A 25,270-nucleotide genomic window follows, 5' to 3' on the forward strand; every position below is an offset into this window, starting at 1 on the left:
GAAGGACAGAGAGAGAGACAGAAAGAGAGAGAGAGAAAGAGAGTGAGAGAGAGAGAGAGAGAAAGAGAGAAGAATTTTCATTTACATGCTTTCGGATAGGCTACCTACCTTACCATACATATCATGAGTTCAACCATAGTTTATAAAATAATATACCAAATATAACAAAGAGTTCCTTTATGCACAGAATTTGTCGAAAGAAGACATCGAACATCAATTAAAATTAAATATTTAACAATTTCAGAATTATGTTTTTTTTAATGAAAACACAAAAAAAGAATTGACTGAATAAGAAAAAAAACAAGAACAAAAACTTTACATTATAATAGCACCGTACAACAGCAAACAACATCAAGTAGAACAACGATGGTGAAACTAAATCACATTCATCAACATTTAGACACAGTTATGAATAAAAAACAAACACAAATAGTAAAAATTAAATAACAAAAAAACATGAAAATCCCACACAGTACAGAACAACAGAAGAAGACAGTATAGCAGACATACATCGACACACTTAATACACATACACACTCACACATAATAACAAACACATGAAGTTATTGGGTTTTTGTTTTGTTCTTTCCTTAAACATGTTTTGTTTTCTTCTTCTGGTTCCGTGTTTAATTTTGCGTTGTTTTGTTCTCTGTTTTCTTCGCTTTTCTTCTGATCAACTCTTTCGGTAACCATATTTATCAATCTGGTGGTATGTGTTTACTTCATTTCATTGCTTTGCTTTTCTGTTTTGTTGATATATCGTACTTGAAAATGATGAGCTTCTTGCAACCTCGCTAACGTAAAAACAGAACAACTAATCACACAACTGCTGCTACATACATCACGCTTGCACACGAGAAGAAGAAGTAAATCTACGCTGAAGTGTTGCACTGTTGGGGTTTGTTTTGCTTTCTTATTGTGCCATTGCTTACGATTTGCAACGATGAGTATAAGTATATGGGTAGCAGCTTCTTCAAACACTAGAGCTTCATTTCGTTTAAGTAGTATGATATAGGGTTTACATTCTTTTAAGTAGGTTATACAATACGTTCGAAGTGTATGGGCCGTTGATGGGGTTCGACCGCTTGCTTTCGACTGTCTATTTTTGCCCCTGTTTCTAAGCATGAGATAGCACTAATCGATTCGATAGATAGAGATGGTTAGCAATAATTAGCATTTAGTGTATGTTCAGTGAAGTGGTTGTAAATATGTTTCTGTAGTAAAGATAGCCGTGTGCTTCAAGAGAGAAAGATAGAGAGAGAGAGAGAGAAACAATAAATCGTAAGGGTATTTTGCTTAAAAATATAACTGCATTAGTATTTGTTGAACAAGAAAACGAATAGAAGAATAGTTTACAAGGAAGTGAATAGGAAAGAATAATGAAAAAAGGTGTCACTACTGCGACATCATGTTTCTGTACGTTGCTTTCCTCCAGCGAAATGATTGTAGAAATTGTTAGAGAGAATAACAACATACATATAGAATAAAGAACATACATTCAGAATTCTTCACATATCTTAAACAATTTGGAAGTAAAGTACACTGCTTTTGAAATCGTTGTTAAATTTGTAAAACAATTCAGTGGACAAAAAGGTCAAAGAATCGTCAAACAACTACATGAAACAAAAATACAACCAAAGTAAGAAACGAAAAAAATACGCACACTTTCCACTACACTTTATCAACTCGCATGTACTTCTCCTTTGTAGAACAACGGTTTGGGAAACCGGAATGGTTAGATTTAAATATTTTCGTTTCTCAATACGAATCTTTTCGTTTTTTTTCTACTATTTTGCATGCATTAAATATGTGTGTTGTATATGGTTTGCATGCCCTTTTAGGTAGAGCATGGCATATTAACTCTTAACTCTCCATCGGCTTTCCTTCCTCAGTAATTGACATGTATATTGTTTTCCTTTGCATTTTCGTTCATCGTTGTGCTGCGTTTTTATACTTTTTTCTTCTTAAGTGTTCTTCTCTCTTTCTACCTATCAATATTTTTCTCTATCGACATCACGCTACGTTCAGCAGTTTGTGTTTGCTTTCTGCTTTATTAATTGTTCTTCAATGCACTACTTTTGTTCATTCGGTGTATAAATATTTCTACTGTTTTAGCAGGGGTTTTGGTTTTATTGTAGCTACAATTTCTAAAGATGCTTTTTGATAATTTGATAATACTATTTCTATTCCCATCTTGCTTACTTCTCCCTTTTGTTTGTTTCATTGCGGAGGCTATGATATTTAAAGTGAAGTTAAATAATCAACTAACATTCAATATGCAGAAACAAAAGTGAACATAAATTGTTATACATGCACGTGTTGGTATTGATGTGTGGCTGTGATCTTATTATTTCAATCGGATTATATGTTTGTAGAAAGTCCATTTGAAATAAAACGAAACATAAAATAGTACAAGCTTACCATGTTCGATAAACAGAGGTTTCTGCTTTGACGTGTCGTGGTTGAATTTGATCGTTGCTGACCATAGTATGTAAAGTGTATTTAGACAATATTCGCGTCATACCAAAAATTTGACATAAATAGCTTTCGAGAAAGATAGGGAGAAAGAGTGAGAGACATACAGAGAGAAAGATAGAGAAAGAAAGAGAGTATGACAGCACGAGTAAAAGAGACGAACGGAGCAGAGTATAGCAGAAACAAAAAAGTACAACAATAATAAGCACATAGTAAAAGGCCATTGAGTGTTTTCAACAGTTTTTTCTTCTGTGTTTTTATTCCTTAATTTCTTAATCTCATTTTCAATGTGTAACGCTGTTTCTTTTGTTTTTGTTTGTTCATTAAACCATTTTTCTTTTCTTTTAACAATTATAAACAAACGACGCCTAATGCCTTGTTGGTGGTTGTTGTGGTGGTGATGTTGATGATTGTTGTTCATTGTATTGAAGATGCGTTCTACTGGTTGCTGTTGTTAATGTGTTTTTGTTGTTGTTGTTTGTTGCTGTACGCTGTTTGTTTGTTTGTATGTTTGTTTGCCTAGTTGGTTCATTTTGGTGATCAATTGCATTCAATATATTTCTGCAAACCCTGCTTATCCTCAAAGATTTGTTCAGCTTGTTTAGTTGTCTAACATTTTTACTTCGCTTTCACTTTGCTGTGTCTATCGTGTGTTTGTGTTAGGAAATCTGGAAGCAAATGCTAGGATTGAAATGGTTTAGTCGTTTAGTGCTTATGTTTGTTTATGCAGCGGTAGACGTGAGAGTGTCGCGTGAGTGAGGAGCCTACTGGGATTAAAGCATGACTACACACCCACACACAGACACATTCACACATGAGCTGATTGGCGTACTTACTGTACTCTGATGATGGGTGTTTGTGAGTGTGTTTTGTTTTAATAGTAGTGGGTTTTAAACATGATCATATATGTAGTATATATGTATATGGTTATGTATATTTATATAGTTTTGTTTCTTCTATATTTCAAGGGAGGTTGTTGAAGCAGCGTGTACTATAAAATAGTTAGGAAAAAACTATAAACTTGCATTTCTTTTGAATCATACTAACAAAAGCTCTGTTTTTTCAAAAAGGGGTGCAAAATTTTCAACTGACTCTTTTGAAAGTGAATAAGATATCGAACAATATAATATAGTACCAATGGTATTGTAATAGATTACGTAAAAATGTAATTCAATGATGAATTATAATAAATAGCTTAGTAGCTAAGTAATCATAATCAACGTAAACTATAACCTTAACCATTTCACCAAAAACAAAATTTGTGTAAGTAAGAACCAAAGATACCAATAATGGATGTACAATAATGTAGCTTATTCAATTGATTAATGTAAAGTAAATATTATGCCATTATTTTCAGCCGTTACTTTCACCATCCTCCCGTGCCTTTTTGTTTGTTTTTTTTTTCTACTGCATTTTCTATTTACTTTACTACATTGCTTTTCCACTAGTTTTTTCTTCTAGTTTCTTTCTTTCAATCCTCTGTTTGGTTTTCTTCCACTTAAGCTAGATAAATGTGATTTAAAGAGTGAGATAGAGAGAAAGATAAATACGCTTTTCGCACACGATTGACTGCGTTTCATTGTATGTGGATGTGTGTGTGTGTGTGTATGTGTGTGTTGGCGCGTATGTTTAGAGACTGATCGCGTTCGGATGGTGTGAATGTTTGTAAAGGTATGCTGGTACACTTTTTACTATGATTATTAGTGTTAGCTCTTGTCAAGTATTGCTTTATCCGGTGTGTAGTGTGAACAACATCTGTGTAAATGTGTGAACATTTACGCTTTGTTGATGTAGAGATGTAGTTTGTGAATTGTTTACTGTAGTTATTTTGTTCCGTTTTTATTAAGCAGCAGTTACAGTGAGTTGATGCAACGTGTTAGATTCGTTTCATTTTAATTCATGTCTTATTTTTTGCAACGTCTATGTTTGTTTCGTTTTTGTTTATAATATACATTCGCTACTAGCACATACACAGGCACACGCTCACACATACACTCACACACATATACAGGACGATCAATAAGTAAAGCGACGGATGCAGATAGAAGAAGAGGATGGAAATGCGGGGAACAGGATGAACAGAAACATTTAGGGGGAAAAATAAACCAGATAGAAAGAGAGCTACAGTTATTTCAACTTTCAATGTGTGCCTTCAATGTGTCACCGTTTTTTGTAGTTGTTGTGCACGTGTATGTGTTTGCATGTTTGGTAGCGCCCGTGTGTTTGATGGGATTCCATGTATTTTTTACTTCTATTTTCCTGTTTCATATTTTAACGTAACATTATATTATGTTTCCCTTTCGCAGGAAACCCGATTATATCGATTGTAATATATTATTGCTCTTTTACACATTGATCGTATTTAACTATATATGAACGAACAAAAAACCTAAAACAATCAACATGACATCAATTGCACCAACGTGTGCTAGTATGCGTATGTAAGTGTAAGTGCGTGTGTGTTTATGTGTGTGTGTGTGTGTGAGTGTGCTTACGTGAGCAGACGGAGAGCAGTGAAGGAGAGCACACGTACTTAGAAGTACCAAGCCAAGCCAAGTTATTGCTGAATTTGAATTGCAGCACCAAGCAGGCGAGCAGTTTGCCGCCATCTTGAAGTAAAGAGCAGTTGAAATATTTCACGACCATGTATACTATCTGTGAAACATTTCACACATATCGAAAAATAGTCGCGCCTGCGTAACCATTTGTTGTAGCACAGTGCGGGAGGGGAAGATTACACTCACAGATACACACAGATACACACTGAATAAACAATGAGCTGATCGACAGATCGACAGGAGAAGTGGCTTAGAGAATAACCATCTTCCAGCTATGCAATTATCACTCGTTTCAATTTGTAAGTTCTTCTAAGCATTACTTTAGCTTTTTCTTTCTTTCGGGGGTATTTTTTTTACTACTATCGCTCTTTTCGGAAGTGCACTTGAAGATGCTGCAATTCGATGTTTTTTTTGTGTTTGTTTGTTTGTTTTGGATGTGTGTGTGTGTGTGTTTGTGTGTATTGATCGGTATCCACGATCGATCATCATCAAGGGGGAAAGAATAGAGAAGAAAGGAAGCAAAAATGTATAAAAAGAGAAGCAATACACACGACAGACACGACGATGGTGGAACACAGATAAACACAGTGACATACGACAGCAATAGCAAAACACGGTACACAAAGGTGAAACAGAACATTAGGCGAGTAGATAGTGACACATGAGTGAACATTGAAAAAAGAGCCCAACAGGTGCCCTTCTTTATAGGTGCCTGTAACATACACAACATACACTAACATCCTACCAAAAACAAAACAAAAAACCCTGCATCCAATCTCGTTTTCGACCATTCAGCATAACAAAGAAAAAAAAAACGAAAAAAAACGGGAAGTTTATTCGAACATTAGCATGATGATGAGCGCTATATTTTCACCCGATTTCCTGTTTCAATATTCTACTCCTCCTGCATGGCGGTGGGTGGCTAGTGAGCTCAACGGGTTTCGTGTTGTTTCGTGCCAGTTACACGTATGAGCAAACAAGATCCTTCGACGTCCACCATCAATACGATCCATCACGAATTGTATCGTCGTCCTGGTGTATTCCAGCTGTTTCTGACATTTTTAACTTTTAACTTCCCAACCGCTTGCACCTTTTTTCCACAGACGCCACTCGGTTTTTGTTTTCTTCTAGTGAACGTGTATGTGTGTATGCGTTTGAGAGATCAGAGCAGTTGGTGCTCTTTTTCGATGAGTTCATATCGTTTTCATTTTCTTCCGGGGCTGTTCTAGCTTTGAAACTTTGGTTTTACATTTTTGTTGATGATTTCATCCATTTTTTGCTAATTATTTCGTACTTTAACTTTTAACGAATTTGAAGCAATAATTTTGTATATATATAACAATAATGCTAAAGTTTCTCGTTCGGTTTTGCTTTGCTTTACTCCCTTCTATTTGCTGTTGTTGTCGTGTTTTGTGTGTTTGTGTGTTTTCTGTTTCGTTTATCTATGGTATTTGCTTCAATCTAAATATACATTTTACTTCACACTTGCATTCACTACTGCCAATGACGTTGTGTACGTTTCTGCTTCTAAATGTTTTACATGTTTATTATGCTTTTGTTTTCTCATTCTCGCCTTGTTCGTGCTATATCCACCCCGAGCACACGAGTGTGTCTGTGCTGTAACGTGTGGCTCTTGAAGGTGTGTGTTTACTTTCCTTTTTCTGTTCACACGAATGTGAGTAAATTGTCTGCATTTGTCAACGATGATTTTGGGATGATGTGTTTGTCTGTGTATCTGTGTTTGCGTGTTTCAATGGGTTCGTTTTTCTCCTTTCTCTCGCTCTTTTGTATGATTACTTCATTGATAAAGTGCTTAAGTACTTGCTGCCGCTGCTTCTGATGCTTTGTTTTTTTTTTATGTCGCTAAAGTTAAAACATGTTTGTTTGCAATCTCATTATTATGTTTAGTTATGTATTTATTTGCTTTTCATTACATTCTTAACGCTTTTCAATAAACTGGGCTAACGATCAAAAAAGGTAACGCGAAAAATATGCATTTTTTTTTTTTGGTTGGTTTTGTTTTGCATTGCATTTACTAACACGAAGTGTGCTGTCCGCGGGCACAGCAAGCAAACCATCACGTACGCACACATAATGAGGGAGCTATCGACTGTTCCTGTAGGTGATGCTGCTTAACGATTCTCCCTCTACCGACGCCAGACGGAGGGGCGGAGAAGTTTTGTTTCCTTTCTGTTTTCCCTTTCTTCCTATTAAACAGCATAGAAGGAATTGTTTCAATGCGTTTTTCGCGCACACACTCACACTTTTGCAAGCATCCAAATGAGAAGGGAAGCTGCCATGGTGTGTACACTGCCATTGCTTTGCCTTTCGTTACCACACGTTTTGCACTTTTCTGTTTTTGCTTCATTTATTTTTGTTAATTATCACTTTGGAACTCTATCACAAACATTTACCACGTGATTACGGTTAAAAGGACAGCAAGACAGACCGATAGTAAAAGTGTGTGTGTGTGTGTGGAGAGATTGAGAGATAGAGAGACTTTGTTTTTAGAATAAAATGAGTGGGGCGAACAGTTACATTGAAGTTAGTTTGGGACACATGTGTATGGAGTGGTATTTTTAAATGCCTTTTGACAATAGAACAACACAACACACACACGCATACATGCGAGCGCACTCAAAAGATAGCAGGAACACACACACACACACACACGCACATCAGCAAGTGTTCAGATTCGATAACACCGGAAACAATGGAAAAGCGTTCCACAACTTCGGATCCGGATCAGTCCGGAACCCCAAACCGCGTAACGCACTGAAACCGATCGATGCAGTTTTCACATCTGCTTCTGATTATTCTTTTCTTCCTCTTCATCGGAAGCAGACAACTCTCCACATGCATAGGACCTGCAGAGAGAGAGAGAGAGAGTCCCTTGTTTTGATCAAGAATTATCAACAAAAATAAAACACGGCTAACAACAACGCTTCGGTTCCGAACGTGCGGAAAGCGGAAAACAGTGATTAAACGTAACAAATTTCGCTAAATACGATGCTCATGATGCAGTAATGCAATTTTCCCTACAAACAAAAACCTTTACATGTTTCATACTACAGTGTGTGTGTGTGTGTGTGTGAGTGTGTGATTGAGTAAGTCTTTCGTTGAATGTATGAGGAAACAGGGAAAGAGGATGATGAAAAGAGATTTTGTTTATTTGCAAAGTATCGGAAGTAAAGGAACAGAGTGTAGCTATTTGCTACTGGGTTTACTTGCTTTTGCCGTTTTCTTTAGCATTCGTGTGTGTGTGTGTGGTTGTGTGTGTTTATGTAGGTGTTCTTGTTCAGGGGGAGATTAATCACAATTTTTGCTTATTGGTTGCCTGATGTAAGTTTAATTTTTTGTTTGTCTTTTTTCTGGTTTTTTGTGTTGTTAATGTTTCGTACTCATTACAATACTTGTTTTCTTTATACTGCACTACTAATTTACTTATTTGTTTTGTTTGTTTTTTTTTTTTAAATTTACTTCGCTAAGTGGGTTGTTTTTTTTCTCTCTTGTTTTCGTCCTTGTTTCGCAAAGAGCTCCTAATATTTTTAACAATTTTTTGGAATATTTTTTTTATTACTTATCATTTCCTCTTCTTCCCGTTTGCATACTGGGATACTACTCACAACGACTTCTTGGTGGAATGTACGCGCCCATCCCGAAAGCCAACCATTACCGTCCGTCGTCCGTTGTCCGCTCGACATTGAAGTTCGTGTCAGTGTGGTTGAGTGGTTCCTTGTTGGTGTGTCTGTGTGTGTGTGTGTAGGCGGAAGGTTGTTGGCCTTCCGTCGGTTACGCAGGTTCAGGTGTTCAGTGCGTGATGGTAGTTGAAGTAGGCATACAGTTTCCCTTTACATTGCGAATCAAGCTGGCGACCAAGAGCGGCACGCTGACGTTGGCTGTCTATCCGCCGTTCCGCAGGGACACACACACACACACACTGGTGTGACTTCGCTGAACACACTCTTACGGTCTTCTAACGCATTTGTTGGATAATAATTGCGTTCGTTACGGTGATCACTACCTCTTCAGTCCAGCGTGGTGCACCGGAGACTATCGCTGCAGCGCCATTGCAATGGTAATGGAAATGGTGGTCGTGTTGGGCGGGATGGAAGTATTGCTATATCGCTCTCACACGCTGTACGCGTTGTGTTTATGGTGTGTAGGTGTTGTGTTGTTGTGACGGTTGTCGTCGTCTTCAAATATTACTGAATACTTGGTTGGTAGAGCACGCGCGGCACGTTGCACAATCACTGCAAGGAGCATTTGCCTTCGATTTGCGTCTTGATCTCGTTCACCTGCGTCTCTATGGAGTTTTTCAACTCTGCGCGGTACCGTATCAACGTTCAGCACACACACACGATGGATGGGATGGGGTGGGTTGTCGCCGTTCGATTGTTGAAAAGCGCGTGCGTTGTTAGTGTTGTTGTTGAGTTAGTAGTAGCGAAGTAGTTGAAGAAGGACGAGTAGCAGAGGTAGTGGTGGTAGTAGTAGTGGTAGTAGTAGTAGTAGTAGTAGTAGAAGTAATGGTAGTAGTACGAAGAAAGAGATAGAAAGAGAAGATAATACATACACTCATTAGCAAAACGGTTGCACCATTGCGCTGTAATATAATGTGAAACATTAGTGGCGCACACCCGACGTTTGGGAGCCGTCTGTGTACAGTCTTTTGCACCTTTTCTTTTTTGGTTTGGTTTATATAGATGTTGTCTGCAAGGTGGGTATGTAACACAAGCTAGCCAGATGCGACGGGCAGCCAACAGACTAGATGTAACATATGCAAGTATTTATTTATTTATATATATATATATATTGCAGATAAATATTTGATTACAGACATATAAACAACTAGAGAACAAGAGATAGTGATAGTGGTGGAAGACAGATTGGGTGGAGGGTAGAGAATTGTTAATACTCAAAAGAAGAAGAATAACAGCGACAGTAATACAGCCAACCATTGAACTGGTGTATAGTATTGTGTAAACGTAACACAAAACGTACAGTGAGCATTGTTTGTGAGTTTAGACCATGTTTCGTTGTTTCATTTGCGTATGACGGGGAGCACATCTTGTTTAAATAAGTAAACGCACCAATACAAGCAATCATTCTGCGTGACAAAAAGATATTACTTTTGAAATTATTCAATTGCGATTTGCATGATTCACTGCCTAAAAGCAGGCACACCGCAGCACAAATTGACTATTTTGATACATTATCTCCTATTGATAGCTCGTCTATGATTGTTTAAACAAAAGCTACTCCCGATAATGTTGAGTGTTAGCTGTGGTATACGTCTGTTGCTATTATCATTCCCACATTCCATTGGGAATGAGAACCATTTGTGAGGATCATATGTTCGAGTAGTAAACGGGTACTTGAGCTGTGTTTCGATTGCGTTGTGTTGGAGTGGCTGGAGTGGTTGCAGTTTTGGTGTGACCCGCTAGCCTACCAAACAAGCTGTGGGCAACCCTGCTGAAGGGCTGCTGCATTACATTGTGTTTTGGAGCTGATGTGAATTAAACAGACAGGCGCTGTCCGTACCATTCATGTCAGCGTTCATGTTAGCCCAAACGCACCCTCAGTTCTTGCGCTGTGCTACTTGACAGCCATGATTGATATGATGGTATTGTTTTTCACTTCGATCTCCACCTCGAAAAGCATCCAATGCAGTACAGGATCGAATGGCTGTTGCACATACAAACACACACAATTGGGTTGCAGTGCACGCGACCCAGCCCTATTATGGATGAAGTGTTATAACCAATGTACTTGTTTATCATTATAGTATATTCATTGGACGACTAAATAGTGTAGTAGCTTTGTAGTGTTTGTTAACATTGATTTTCTGTGGTGAACTATGAAGTGAAATGTTTATACATCTACATGGTAAGGCTTTGGGGTCAGCAGGTATGTTGTCGAGTAAGGTAGCTGTGGTAGAGTTGAGTGGGTTTAATGCATATTTTAGGTGTGAAGTTTTGAAAGACAGTTTGCCGGTCAGGAATAGTTGTTATAGAGGAATGTTGAAAGATGTTTGCCCTTTGAAAAGACACAGCAAAGTGTCAAACAACAATGTTGAAACGTGCATGACGGTCGCATGAATGGATGAAGGGTGACAAGAATGGTGTAATGGCATTAGTAGATTACGGACCAACGTTTTGGAAGAAAGTAGGAAGATATTGAAGAAATTGCTTCGAAAGAAAGTGCTGCCTTGAGAATAATTTTATTTGCTATTATTTTTCTATCCAAGGACGCGTAACGTATCATTTGATATGTATTTTGCATACTCTTCTCTCTTTCATCATGTTCATTGTAATCTGAGAGTCGTCCACATGGTTGAGAAATTTTGAATTCAATTGTGTTCTCTCTAGCTATTCTAATGAAATTTGAAACATATTTCAGTAGACTTCATTTTTCTGGTTAATTATTGACTAAAACTTATGATCCAAATTAAAAAAAAGATAAACAAAACAAGGCTGCACCTTCTTTGAGAATAAGACTATTGTAGAGGAAGTGCTCAAAGGAACAGATTAGAAGGAAACATATTTGTATAGGTGTAAACTTGTAGTGTATGATTCAGCGCGACTCAAGGCTCGTAGGAAAGTTTGTTTAATGTAGTATAGCTATGTTACAATTACTGACCCGTGTGACATTTGTTTTGGTAAGAGGTGGAGCCAACTAAATCAGTTGTTTGAGTAAAACTGAGTATTGAAACTAAATCAAGTTTAAACGTGTGTTGAGTAAGTGTTAAGCGGATAGTAAGAAAAAGCTAGTTAAACTATCAAACACGTACACAGAGAGCAGCTTATGGCTGAACAATTGAAGAGAAAAAAAATGTTTGAAGATTGAAATCGTGTTATAAATCATCGCACATAACACTAGCATGTGATAAAAGTTGAGCAGTTCTAGGAAAAAGGAAAAACGTACACTCATGTTTGTAGACAGAGAGAGCGAGACATTAAAAGAACGAGAAAGAGAGATATTTGTGAAAGAAAGTGCAACGGAGGTAGAAGCGAGAGTAAGGAACGAAAAGACAAAAGAAGAAAGTCTGACTGTTAAAGGAAAACGTAATGCATCTTCCACCTGTTTTACCACTAGAGGTCGCATTTGCAGCGACTCTGCCAGCGAGTGAAACAGATCAGAGCGCTTAGATCGTAACAACACACATGAAAGAGAAAGAGATGCCACCAGATGGCTGAATATCTGGTAGAGTCGATGCTTTGTTGCGCTAGAAAATCGCGATCGTATTACGGGCAATGCTAGTAATAGTTGCTATTAGCAACGATAGCACATCGTACCGTTGAAGGGGCAATCGAGACAAATAGTTGACATCATAGTTACAAGGAAGGAAATACGGAAAACACATGATAAGGATAAGAACATCGACACAACGATAGAAAGTATATTGTACAGATCCTTTCACAGGCAGCACGATCTAGCGCCGCACTCTCGGCTATATATGATGCCGTCCGAGGTGTGTTTAGTAGGGCGAGGATGGTTTGAATTTAGTAGCCACGTTTAGCTGGGTAATGGGTTTAACGCAATGTTTGCATTGCCATTTTAACAACTACACACAAAAACAAACATTTATCCTTATATTAAAAAGGGTTCAGAATCGTTCAGTAACATGGTATTTATCCATCGGAACCGTTTACGTGTAACAACGTGGGATCTGGACGAAGGAGAATTTAAATTAAAACAAACAAACAAAAACATACGAGAAGGCAAGTAGAAGAGAAAAATGGAACAACATCTCTTTGACTGTTAGCAGAAAGTGTTTGTTTTTTGTTACACTACACAATATCTTGCTACTTACTTCGATTACCGGTTGACGGTTCGCCATCTACAAGAAACGGGATCAAAATGGTTTGCTTTGGTGGGTAGTTCATTCGATGAAGAGCTGATGTGACTGATTTGGTGTGGTGGAATGGTGGTAATGGTCTTATCGTTTTGTTTTTTCTTGTTGTTGTTGTTGTTGTTGCTCTTTTTAGCAAAGGAAAGAGATTGGGTTGTTTTTGAGGGTGTATGCAGTTTATGCGTGAGTGTGACAAACGGACCGGACAGAATGTGTGCACTGTGGGGGAATGGTCGGAGGCTAGGAAACGCTGAGCAGCTCTCCTACCGGGTGCAACGGGACAGGGTTATCAGTATCTGAGAGGACTACGGTTTGTAAGTAGTACTAGCGAAAGACGAAAGGAAAAGATAAAGATGTTATGCTTGGAAGGACAGAGACACGAGCCAAATGCAGTGGATTGCGCTACAGTGGCTTAAGACGGTTCAGCCCGAAGAGAGTAAAGGTAGTTTTCTTCTGCATACCGTGCTTACTCATACGTACTTATTCGTATGACATCTTGCAATGTTTTTTTTTTCGTCAATGTGGAAAACGTTATTTCATATCATAAGAAGGATTACAGCTCCTTGATTTGTAGGTGTTACTTCGAATGTATTGTCGATTTATCATTGTTGTTTCAAGATTGTCGATGATCATGTGTTTGTACACAAAAAAACCCAAAAAAGTATGAAAACAATAAAAGTCATTATTGAAACTGATAAATCATACGGCACAAACGTAACAGAAATCGAGTGAATGTGAATGATTCTACCAATACGATTTATAGCTGTTACACATTTCTATTTAAACATCGAGAGACATTTCGACCTTCTAATCTACTGTATTGTGAATAATTTGCCATACAAGCTAACATCCTTATCAGTTACATACTGATGCATCATAACAACATCCATAATGGTGCGCAACACTTATATGCTTTGTATTGTATAGATAAATGCCATATCGTTTTACTCTAATACACCGCACTATCTGTAAAGAGATCTTTTGCACTAACTGTGCACTAAATGAATGGTAAAATGATGATGAATGTAACGGAAGGCGAAAAGAAACAATAGTATTAAAGCAAGAAATGATAAAAAGAAAACAGAAGAAATGGGAAAGAAACAATCTCCAAATGATAAGAAAAAGTATACAATTTTATTTAAAAAAAAAATGGACAAACATAATACAACAGATACATAAGGTAATATTCGAATACGACGCAATAAGAGGTTACTCAGTACATTTCGATGCCGTTGCTATTGTCATTCGTTATCGTTTTGAGGTAAATGAGTTGTGCTGTTTTGCTTCACCGTGTGGGTCATCCATTCACTTCCCACTACAGCTAGCACGTTATTGTATGTGTACATTGTACATTCTTTTTCCGCCATTCAAATGCATCTCAACGTTAGCAAATGCATAGTATGAAAGAATGTTCTCTCAAGCCCGAGGACCAACTGTTTTTAAGGTATTTGTGTGTATGTGTGTTTGTGTGTGCGCTGTGTGATTCATTTCTCGTTGTTTCTCCTCGTCCTGGATTCCCTTTCCCCCTCCCTCCCACCCATTCCCATCCTACTTCCAGCAGGCAAAGCGACCAAACAGGGTACGTGCACGTCCGCAATACTTACTCGTGAAGTCGTCTAGATCCTCCTGTTCCGCCTCGGCCGCAAGCTCTTCGGGCGTTTTCTTCTTCCGCATCAGTGGATTTGGTTCCTCCTGGGGTGCCTGTTCGACAATTTCCTCCTTTTTCTTTATGTTATACTGCAATGAAGAATAGAAACAGAGAGAGAGAGAGAGAATAAGAAAGAGATGTAGTGAAACGTGTCAAAATGTGTGGCTGTGGAGAAGTGGTTTGCGGTAAAGTGGCTTTGGGCAGGACTTCATGGAATTGGTCAATTACGGATGATTGCCGTAAATCAGTGTGCATCGTTTTCCTTGCACTGTTGGCTATTATGAGCGACTTAGTAGAACCACCACCGAATGTCAGTTCGCCGCGTGGAAGGTTGAAGCAAGAAGGTGCCGAGACTCATTCTTTATTTTCCACTCCCACCCAACAGGGCATGTAACGTGTCTTAGAGGTCTGTGCTGTAGTGTGAATAGATTTCTTTTTGACTGATTTTGTCGTTTTTGAGGTTCGTCATCACCATTATCATCATTGGTGGTGTGGGGCCCCGTTTCGGCAAATGTTCCCTCTGTCATCCACATTCTATTCTTTTCTTTGTGCTCCCAAAATTGAGAAATAGACGTCATTTGGTGCAAAACTCTGTCTGGTGCTGGGAAGCACACGCCAGGGCTACCATATTTTTAGCCGAGCACGGATGGCTCATTATGGCGGTAAATGTTTTCCACAAAACAAAAAAAAAAGGAAAGGCGCACATTTTCAGCCCCCTCACACGGTGCGTCGCAAAACCATTGTACGGATGGCCCATTACCACAGTCAATCGAGGATGATGGCGCATCCCGGCAGAAAGCTAACTTGTTACCGAACGCTGCTGGCAGGTGGAAATTAAGTGGAAGGAACAGGTGTGAATTGAAGCACACAAAAAAAAAAAACGAAAGATTCGAACCTTTCTTCTGCTCAACCAAGTGGCAATGATGTTGATTGGAGACAAAATGTCGCACCACTGCTTGCGCTGCTATTCCCCGGTGTCGGTGGCCGAAAGGTGGCCGAAAAGCGATTAAGTAGTGATCCTAGCGTGCCAGTGCTGGGAGTTGCTGCTGCGGGATTCCGCCTCATTTGGTGCACGTCGTGGGCCAAATCGATCACATTACGCAATCACGTGCCGTGCGGCACTTTTGCCGGCACATTAGCGACATTCGTTCCACCGTTTGGCACCATTTTGGATGGCTAGCGCCCTTCACTTCCATTGCCACAAGCAAGGCAACGGAACGGAAGTTAACGAGAGAGGAACGATTGAACGCTATTCTTTTTGCCCTTTCGTTGCCCACAGACTGTGTGATTTGCTATCAATCGACTAGTTTAATCGTGGGTTGCGTGTGTATAGGGTTTTTTTTTGTTGGGGTTGATAGCTTTCCCTCTTTCTCGTTTACGTTTTTTTTTTGCGGGGAACTGTGGGATGGGGGAAAACTTTGTCCTGGACTTTGTCGTTTATCCGCACACAGTGGTCCAACGATGGTGGTTAGAGTTAATCGTAAAAGTTCGCAACTGATTACAGCTCGTTTGATCCCTTTTAGCTTTTTGATTCGACGAGTGAGTAATGGGAGGAAAGATTATTGAATGTGTGTGTGTGTGTGTGTGTGTGTGTGTGTGTGTGTGTGTGTGTGTGGATTCGGTTTCACGCACTTGATGCTACGATTTATTTACTCTGCTTTTATATTAAAATACACAGCACTGCATCACGATGATGCTTGTGTGTGTGACGATGCGTAAAGCAAAGCAAAACAAACAGCATTCTCTGGCGAATTCTGGAAGGGGTTTAATTAAAATTGTCCATTACTTCACCAGTGTGCAGTGAAAAGTGGGGGGAAAAAATAAACCGATTCCCGTTGCTGTAATTTAACTCGACGCTGATGGACGCTGCATTTGGCTGCCCGCGAAGCGTATTAACATTTGAGCTGCGGGATAAAGACACCGAATTAATCGCACTACGCAGAAGTACAGCAATTTGACGCGTGCGAAAGTCAGAATGCAAAAGATTCAGTAGTGTTATTTAAATTCATATTCCCTTGCGTACACCATTTGAGGCGTTAAAACCCCATTTCACATTTCCCGGTAGTAGAGATTAATTTCACCGTCAGTGCGCTGTGCTGCGAATCGAAATTGAGGGCTAAAGAATGATGAAAATAATTGACCCAGTTGTAATGCGTGGCTGGTTGCCGTTGCCGTTGTAACCGATCCGAGTCCAATTCAATGATGCCAGCCGGGCTTACTCATTATCTTAACTAGGTGTATGGAGCCCGGGGATGATCCGAAAAAGGGTATGGAAGCATCTCGGTGTGATTGCAGCAGTGGTTTATGTTTTAATACAGAGAGACAGCAAGAAAACACAAAAGCAACATATCGCTGAACATTGTTTGCTTTTGCTAGTTGACATTCTGGCAATCCGGTCCCGCAAAAACAGACGACGGAACACACATTTCATTTAACCCGAGTATGCAGGTGTACGTGTGTTGACGGTCCTCGCTGATAAGCTCCAGTGCGGTCGAATGCATCGGTGACAAAAGTTGTTTCCTTTTGTATCACTTCCCGGGGCTGTCGAGGCGGTGGCTCAACCGTATGGGGATGGTTTTAATTACACATCCTTCATAATTAAATTAGACTGCCACGCGCGTGGCTGACGGTGAGCAAGCCCCGTACGTATACGCGTGCCCGATGAACATGACAACACACACTCACACAAACTCGGTGAATGTAGGTTGTTAGATAAGAGATGTTGGCAGCATAGCGGACGAATGCTCTGCATGGCTTAGCAAGGCTTCAGAAGCATCTAGCGACCGATGCTGCTTGCACGAGGCTGGCGCCATCCGTGATTCTCTGCAAGCCAGACTCAAGGCAGACAAGTTTTATGGATGGAAAACAGCTTTCCATCGGTCGTTGTCGGATGCAATTTGTAGCAGCAAACGTAGCCCACGCCACTTCGATGCTAATGAACACGCTATCATCGTTAAGCGGCGTGCGTCAGATTGTTTGTGTTTGGATAGGGGAAATGTATGTGAGGCGAAGTGAAGACAAAATGATCAACTAATCTTGCTTCACATTTGCATGCCCATGGTTCATGGGCAAAATAATTATACAACATGTGGAAACTGAAAGCTGCTAGCTAGCGCAACCTGTGTTTCTAGTATAAGAAAGGAAAAAAAATACACTTCTAAAATAACATAAGATTCGTATCGGTTTGTTATAAATGAGAACCAGTGTAGCAACCGAATAATACACAAGATCAGCATGTGTAAATGGCAGCTTGCAACGCAGAATCTGCACAATGCAATACCGCCCATCCAACCCCTGGTAAAGTAGCGCTCGCTCGGTGATGTTTGTACTGGAGCCAGACATCCTTCAAAGGTTTGCAAGGGCTTGCGGGGCGCTTTTGCGCAACATAATGGACAATGGTTTGATTGCAGAAATCATTAGCGAACAGACATCCGGGACTTGACGGCTCCGGCCCATTTTCCGGTTGAAGAAGCTACTCGACTGAAGAGCAGCAGATGTAAATACACTCGTTCAGGTCCACTTGAGCGCCCTCAGCCCAGCTTTTGCTGTTGGATACATACATTCAGCTACCGTCGCCTACCTGTGAGTGAGTACCTCAGGCGGGAGTACCAAACTTGGGGAAGGATTTCCTATGCAAATTTTCAAAACGCTTCCCGTCTCTCAGGGTGGATGATGATGATGATATGGGTGCACCATTTCCGCTCGGTTGCATTGTGCCAGTTGTTCGATCGTGCACATAGTTCACTGTGCCGCCCTTTAAGTTGATCCGGCAAAGGTTGCCATAGTGATAGTTAGTTGCCGATCATGGATGCTAACTGGAGTGGTGGGGGTTGATTTGTAATGGCGCGAATAGTTCATGTGCTTTGGTGTGCTTTGTCACACGCTTCTGCACTAATCAAGCGAGTGCACTTCACTGATTTACAACGGTGCAAAGTAATTGAAAACAACGGGAGGTGTGCGTGGCACATTCATTAACGGTAATGAACTGTCCGTCGGTGCCGTTAATTAATTGCACCATTCGAATGTGTCGGTGTAAAAATAATGCGACAATCACTATAATTGTGATGATTCTTTTTTGCTCGTGAAAATTGCGTTTGCGTTTAATTGGCTTCGTGTTGAGCACGGGAATAGATAGCAAAAATTAGCGCCACTTGCTTCGTACGATTCCACCTATAATGAAAGTTTCGAACTTATATGAGAGCATTGTAACTTGTTATAATTCTATACCATTTGATCAAAAGCGGGATTTATGTGGACATGTTGTTTTACATTTTAAAGATCAAAAGCCGATTTTGTTAAAATAGTCGTAAAATAAATTCTACAAAAGTAACCCGTTTTGCCAATGAAATCAGTACCATCTACTTCGTGTTGGCCTTGTTCTGCAAGCTCCTGCCATGCCGGAAGATATAAATCAAAACTCCTAGAAAAAAACGAGTGCGATGCGATTGTAAGCAAACTATCAAACTAACTAAAACTTTAAAATGATTATCGTAATCCACGAGAAGCATCATGTCCCCGGAAGGCAATAAAAGCGGTAACGGAACGGTACAACAATCTGCACGTTGCTGCAAAAGCTGGCACGTTGCTGTTTCGGCCTCACCGACAGTACGGAATTGAAAATGGGCGGCAAATTTTGCTCTTCTTTCTGACCTAATCCCACCGCCAGCGTAGGATACACCGGTAAGCCGGATTGGGGGCTAGCATTTTCCAAGTTGAGTACGGTTGGTTTCAATCCGGTGTGGTCTACGGCAAGGTATGCTGTACAGTTTTCTAGTTGGCGAAACTTGTCTGCCTGATAGGGCACAAGTTACAATGGCGGTGCGCTTTGGGGGTGTTGAGAAAACGAGATAAATCTATAAACGTTCTCGAGCGTGATCTTTTCAAAGTGCAAATGTGCACCACTGGGAAGGATGGGTAGGACTTTTGGATTGTAGGTTCTGTGAAATGTTTCACTAGATCCTTCAGCTAGTTTGTTGATCTGGAAAGCTAAGATTAAAAGGAGAATTTATGTGATATTTTCGAACATATAATAAAGGCTGCATTTGCAACATTTTCTCTGAGGTAATTGGTTTCAGTAAAAATGTACGATTTAGCGTCTCATTTCTCTGTAAAGAACCCCAAAAATGGTTAGAAGATACATTAATGTGTTAAATATTTAACAAATACAAAATTGTGCATCATTACTCAGCATGATAATGCTTTCTTTCCAAGACATCCCCCAATCTTGCCCATCATGACAGCCGCCAGCCGTGTGAGAGCTGCTCCGTTAATCAAGATGTCTTGGCAGTCGTTGTCTGCTAAATGGCGGGTTTGCGGGCGAATGTTTTACGATGGGGAAGGTATGTCCCATCATCACAAATTCACCGTGGCATGACCTTTAAAGGCAAACATGTGCCCTAAGTACTGCCGCAAGTAATGTAATGAATAATGTGAGATAATAAGATTGACCGAAGCGTTAGCGTAAAACGTGCGAGCAAAAGTTTGGTGGATTACCGTGATGCGCTGTTTTACGTCGCAGATAAAACTCTTGCGTAATTGAGCTTTCGGAGGTAACGCACGGGCACAGATGGGTGGGGCAGAAAAGGAACGCTCAAAGGTACCGGGCGGATGAAAGGTAGGATAAAATTAGGCCTATTATGTCTTCCGGATCCCATCAATAAAGCTCATCATCATAAAATTTATGCGTTGTGCGTGCGGCGTATGGATGTGTAGCAGCAACGTAAACCATCTATGTTTGGCTTTGAAACACCGGGCGTCTCCTTTACCGTATGTGAAAATCACTGGGCGTCTCCACCGCAAAGACCATGCGGCTCCATTAGGACCCCGCGTGAGAAGTGGGAGAATATTATCTATGTTTATGTGGAGCTCATTTCAATCAAAAACCATTACGATATAATTGAGTTTGAATATTGCAGTTTGTAGCTGTATTTTCACTGCGTGTGTTGTTGGTTTTGTAAAACTAAATATTAACTAAATAACTAAATATTTATCGAAAATCAAAGTGCCAATGCATGGTATGCAAAACAAAAACATCAAAAACAAACAAACAAGCAAGAAAACCAAAAATCATCGAACATTACACACCAGATTTACGATGCTTGCTGTGGACAGGTGCACTACCGGAATCAATCTGACTCCGTTAGGGAGTCGCTCGTATAAAAGGACTCCCTACTAGAGTCAATTTAATCCCACGCGTAGGCATACACGAGAAACACAAAACACCTTTCTCTCTCATACTCGTACTGTGGCTGCTTTGGATGAGAACTTTTACAACTTGTCGTTTTCGTTTTTCTCTCTACATTCTGGCAGATACCATCACACTGAAGGCGCACTGTTGCTGTCTCTATTTCGTTCCGCCAGTTCCGTTGCAGTAACTTTCACTTTAAACTTTCACTTTTTGTTTTGCACTGAATGGAAACAAAAATTTAAAGCAAACGAAAGTTTAAGGGAAAAAACAAAAAGGTGCGGCAAACCCAAACGATAATACAGCACAGTTCTTCACCAGGAGGAACAGGGCACACGGAGAGCCGCATAAAGAAGGAAGCAAAACAAGGGAATAGCAACGAAAAGAAAAATACTTTAAAAAAGTTTACAAAACAGAGAATCGTTGCTACAAATGTTGTTCACACATAAACATACACACAAACAAACACGGCGTAAGTACAGGAAGAAACCCCAACCTGGGTGGGCGTTAATGTACAAGTAACGTAAGAACGGTCGAAAGTGAAAAAAACCAAACCAACCAACCCACTTTAATGGGCAGCACTGCAGCAGCAGCGGAGAAAGCGTTGATGAAAATGGACAGCGTAAAACAAAGGCTGTCCTTTATTACAAACCATTGCGTTGCCTTTGCGGTACGGCTGCACAGCACAAGCACAGTCGCGATCCCGGAGTAATACGAGCGACCGAAGGACGAAGGAAACAACCCGGTACTACGTTACTGTGCGAGGCTGTGTACAGGTAAGTAAAATTAATGTACTTCGACATGCGAATGTGGCTTGTAAGCGTGGTAAAATATTGCAAAGTTAACCTTAAACGATCCCGATGGGACGCATTCCGGGTTGGGGATCGCGAACGTACGAGCCAACCAGCGCGCTGAGAGCAAGGTTTGCAAAGCTAGGTAGGATGCGTTTTGCTCTTTAGCCGTTGGTTTCGAGGTAGTCGTTGTCTAAACAAACATCTCCCTTATCGATGATATTGCTTATTAAAGCATGTTAGTGCTTTGAGGAAAAGCTTTGCAAAGAATACAGCTAGAAAGATTCAAGATAATTTGTCTTGCACATTTTGAGGGTTCCGTAACACAAGAAAGGTTACAATGATAGCAATGAAAATGAGGAATGTCGCGAACTGTCGTGTTGCAGCGTTTTATGCTAAAAGAGAAATTATCCTTTTATCAGTCAAAGGCACGCAGAGAGTATTGTGTGTCCATCGAGCGACCGGGCGGGTTTTGTTTTGAGGGCACCGGCATTATCAAAGCGCTGCGTAAAGTTTTGTAATTTACATTGCTTTATGGGGTTCGCTTTTTTACGGTTATTGCTGCGTTATTATCACAACATAAAACGGTTCGCTTGGTGTACGGTCTCCGCTGCCCGGGGGGTGGTCGAAAGCAACATAATACTTTTTTTTTCTTAAATAAAAATGCTCGTCCTCATAAAAGCAAAGGCTTCACCCAGGGGTCAGGGGACAGGGCAGCTACATATTTAAAACACCGACAGCTCGCTCACCAATACGCGCACCCCGCCTGAACTTACTGGGGGGAAAAGGTGTAATGCTGTAGAATAATTTATCGCCACCATTCGCACCGTGCCCAGACAACCTTCAAAAAGCTAGAGAAAATAGGAAGAAGAGAACCAAAAACAAAAACAAAAAAGCACAAGGGATGTGATTTTCTTACCCTTCGGTAAGACAAATGGTATTAGCTAGGGGTGGGGCTAACGGCGGACGAGCGAGCGACGAATATGATAAGGCAAAAGGCCTCCGAAGCCGATACCGAATTGTGCTTGATTGCGATAAATTATTCAACGATCCGTGGCGATTTTCGGATATGCCAAGGTTACATGGCATGAGGGGAGATAGAGAGAGATAAATATTCATATACAGAGAGAGGAGAGAGAGAGAGAGAGAGAGAGTGAGCAAGAGCGCGGTTCCGGCGCAAGGTGTTTGGTTGTAAATAACGTATCGAAGCATCCGGAGCCAGGGTGGTTTCGGGGTTTTTTTTTGCTCCGGCAACCGCTGTGGCAGTCCACCCGGAATGGGAAATGAAGTCTATTTTCGTTGTGTCGTATTAAAATTTTGGGTGTACAGTTAGGTTGTATTCACTTTTTCTCACACTGATTGGATGAAAAAGTGCTCGCAAATGGATGAAGTCAGCTGCAGGTACGGTTCGGAACGGTACCGTGCTACGGTGGTCGTGTGCTTTTTGGCGAGGTTGCGTACACCACCCTCTACACCTCTATTAATCATGATGGAATGGTTTTATGCTATGAAAAGAGAAGATGATGCCATGCAGCATCAGCACGTTGCGCGGGGGGGGGCTGGTGTGACCGTTCATTGGCGTTGCCGACAATTTCCATTTGCTTTACTTCGGTTTATTTTGTACTTTATGATCTCTTTCTCTCTCTCACTCTCTCTGTTGGCCTGCAAAGCAGAGAAATTGATTTCTTTGATTAAACTCGTCCCCACATCCCTCAAGCCCCCCTGTGCTCCGGTGCGGTACCCCCAAGGGTAGCATTCGCCCGGGTACCATTCAACCATTAATTCTAATTTTCATACAAACCGTCTACAAAACCACGTGGCTAAACAAAAAAAAAACAAAAAAGGATAGACAAAAGAGGATTGAAATTGTTTCTCAGTATAGTGGGGGAAGCGTTTCCCGTTTTCTGTTTGTCTCGCTCATATATATTTTTTTCTCCACCACAACATTTTCCTTCTATTTCCGTTCGTTTTATTCCACTCGCCCAACGCGCCCGGTACGTAGTCATTAATCAACGACGATCTTGACTTGACCGGGGCTCGGCATAAAGTTGGCCCTGTAAAAGCACAACCAGCGGCCAACAAATAGCACAATCGAAATAGAGCACGGATGGAAGTATCACAGCGCGGGAGAGCAGTACGGTATTATTATGGCTATTGGGCCATAAATTCTGGCGACATGATGATGATGCTTGCCCGCTGCACACAATCAGCAGCCGTGTGGCGTAAACTTTCAATTGAGCTATCAAAAACATTTATCAAACTTTCAGCTTTGCTGTTAGGCAGAGTGAGGAAGTGCTTTTTAGTTGCGTATTGTTGCGAGCGGATAATGCTTCCTGACCTATGCCTTACAATGGAACTCAATTACTCGCAGAAAATCTTGACTTGTAAATTAACACGATTTCAAAAGCGACGAGTAAGTGGTACTTACTTGAGCTATTTAGAGCTTATATTATTGAGATAAGTTGAAAAAATAGTTATCAAAGCTTTCGTGCTTGAAGAGGAAAGGCTAGCGATAACTCTTACCTTCAATAAGCTTGTTTTATGTTTTACACAATTTATACTAAAAGAAAACAGAGGCATCCGCTTACACAAAAGCTTTCTCCGATCATTTTAACGCTCTATTGGCGATAAAATTCCATCCAAGCTTTTTATTCCACCAGACCGATCGAAAATGGTGCGCGGCTTTCGAGCAAGAGCACGAGAGCCAAATAATGCCTGCTCTGGCTGTGAAACCATTTTTTCTTTATTCACTTCTATCACTCCAGCATAGGAAACTGGCGAGATTATTCTGAATTTTAACGCCATCGTCAAAATGCCGGCGTCATGTTCGATTAAGTTTGATTATTCGCTTCAATTTGCACTTTCATCTGCACAACACCCATTGTGATTGCGTGCTATTGAGATGAAAATAACACATTAAAGTAGAGTCTCGGACAAATTTGCACCACCACCTACATCGTGTCGTGTGTGCGAATTGGAACAGAACATATAATTAACAGTTTTGTAACAAACTTCACTCACAATAACGCAAAGGCCCGCCCGTTCAAGCTCGCCGGTACAAAGTAATGGAAACAAAATGTGCGTCCAACTTCCCCAAAATATCAAGCCAACTTTAACCTTTGCAAATCAAGACGGAAACCGGGGTGTCCGGGGTTTGAGTTTACCCCGACCCTTTAAAAACCCAACGAGTCGGAGATGCGGAGCAAACGTGAAATATGAAAAACACATAACAAGCTGCACAACTCTCCAGAGTGGGCGTTTTGGGACAGGTTAAACGGAACGGGGAACAGTTTCCGTGCCACTGCCTTTGACTGACGGCTTCTTTTTTTTGCTTTGTTTTTGATTTAGCTGTGTGCCACCAGACTCCAGCTCTGCTTTGGTAGGGCAATAAAGAAAGCCTACATGGGGATGATGGGTGAGAAAATTTAATTTACGTACACGTTGCTGATCTATCTTTTCTTCTTTTTTCCGTGTCATTCAGCTCAACGTACCTTAACCACATTCTACCACGGGTTCGTTATCTTTTCTTACGTTATGGTACGTTTTTTTAGAGTGTGTGTGTGAGTGTTTTTTGTGTAAACTGTGCGGAAACATGCACGTAATAAGTGTACGTTTCCTTTTACGCACCGGCGGCAAGTCTTTGTTCTTGTGAAAGCACAAAACCGCCTTACTTCGCTCGAAAAGTAATGGTTGGGAGACAATTTGGGCGCAGCTTTTGATTTGACAGCATTCTGTGCGTTTAAATTAAGTTAATTTACGTTG

General features: G+C 40.5%; 1 protein-coding gene across 15 annotated transcripts in view; it reads right to left on the bottom strand.

Annotated features, from left to right (window-relative positions):
- Positions 1–563: 563 nt before the first annotated feature.
- The window catches only part of LOC120951782 (complexin), a 167,251-nt gene continuing 142,544 nt past the window's right edge, over positions 564–25,270 (bottom strand). For 13 of the 15 annotated variants that reach the window (XM_040370696.2, XM_040370689.2, XM_040370697.2 and 10 more), the window contains 3 exons: positions 14,490–14,622; positions 12,847–12,873; positions 564–9,357 (listed from right to left, as the gene is read on the bottom strand). In XM_040370696.2, the coding sequence (XP_040226630.1) occupies positions 9,284–9,357; positions 12,847–12,873; positions 14,490–14,622 (234 nt within the window). In that variant the 3' untranslated portion in view covers positions 564–9,283. The remainder of the gene's footprint in view (positions 9,358–12,846; positions 12,874–14,489; positions 14,623–25,270) is intronic. The other 2 variants (XM_040370702.2, XM_040370701.2) reach the window with 1 other exon arrangement.

Source organism: Anopheles coluzzii, chromosome 2, assembly GCF_943734685.1.
Source record: "Anopheles coluzzii chromosome 2, AcolN3, whole genome shotgun sequence".
NCBI classification, from domain to species: domain Eukaryota; kingdom Metazoa; phylum Arthropoda; class Insecta; order Diptera; family Culicidae; genus Anopheles; species Anopheles coluzzii.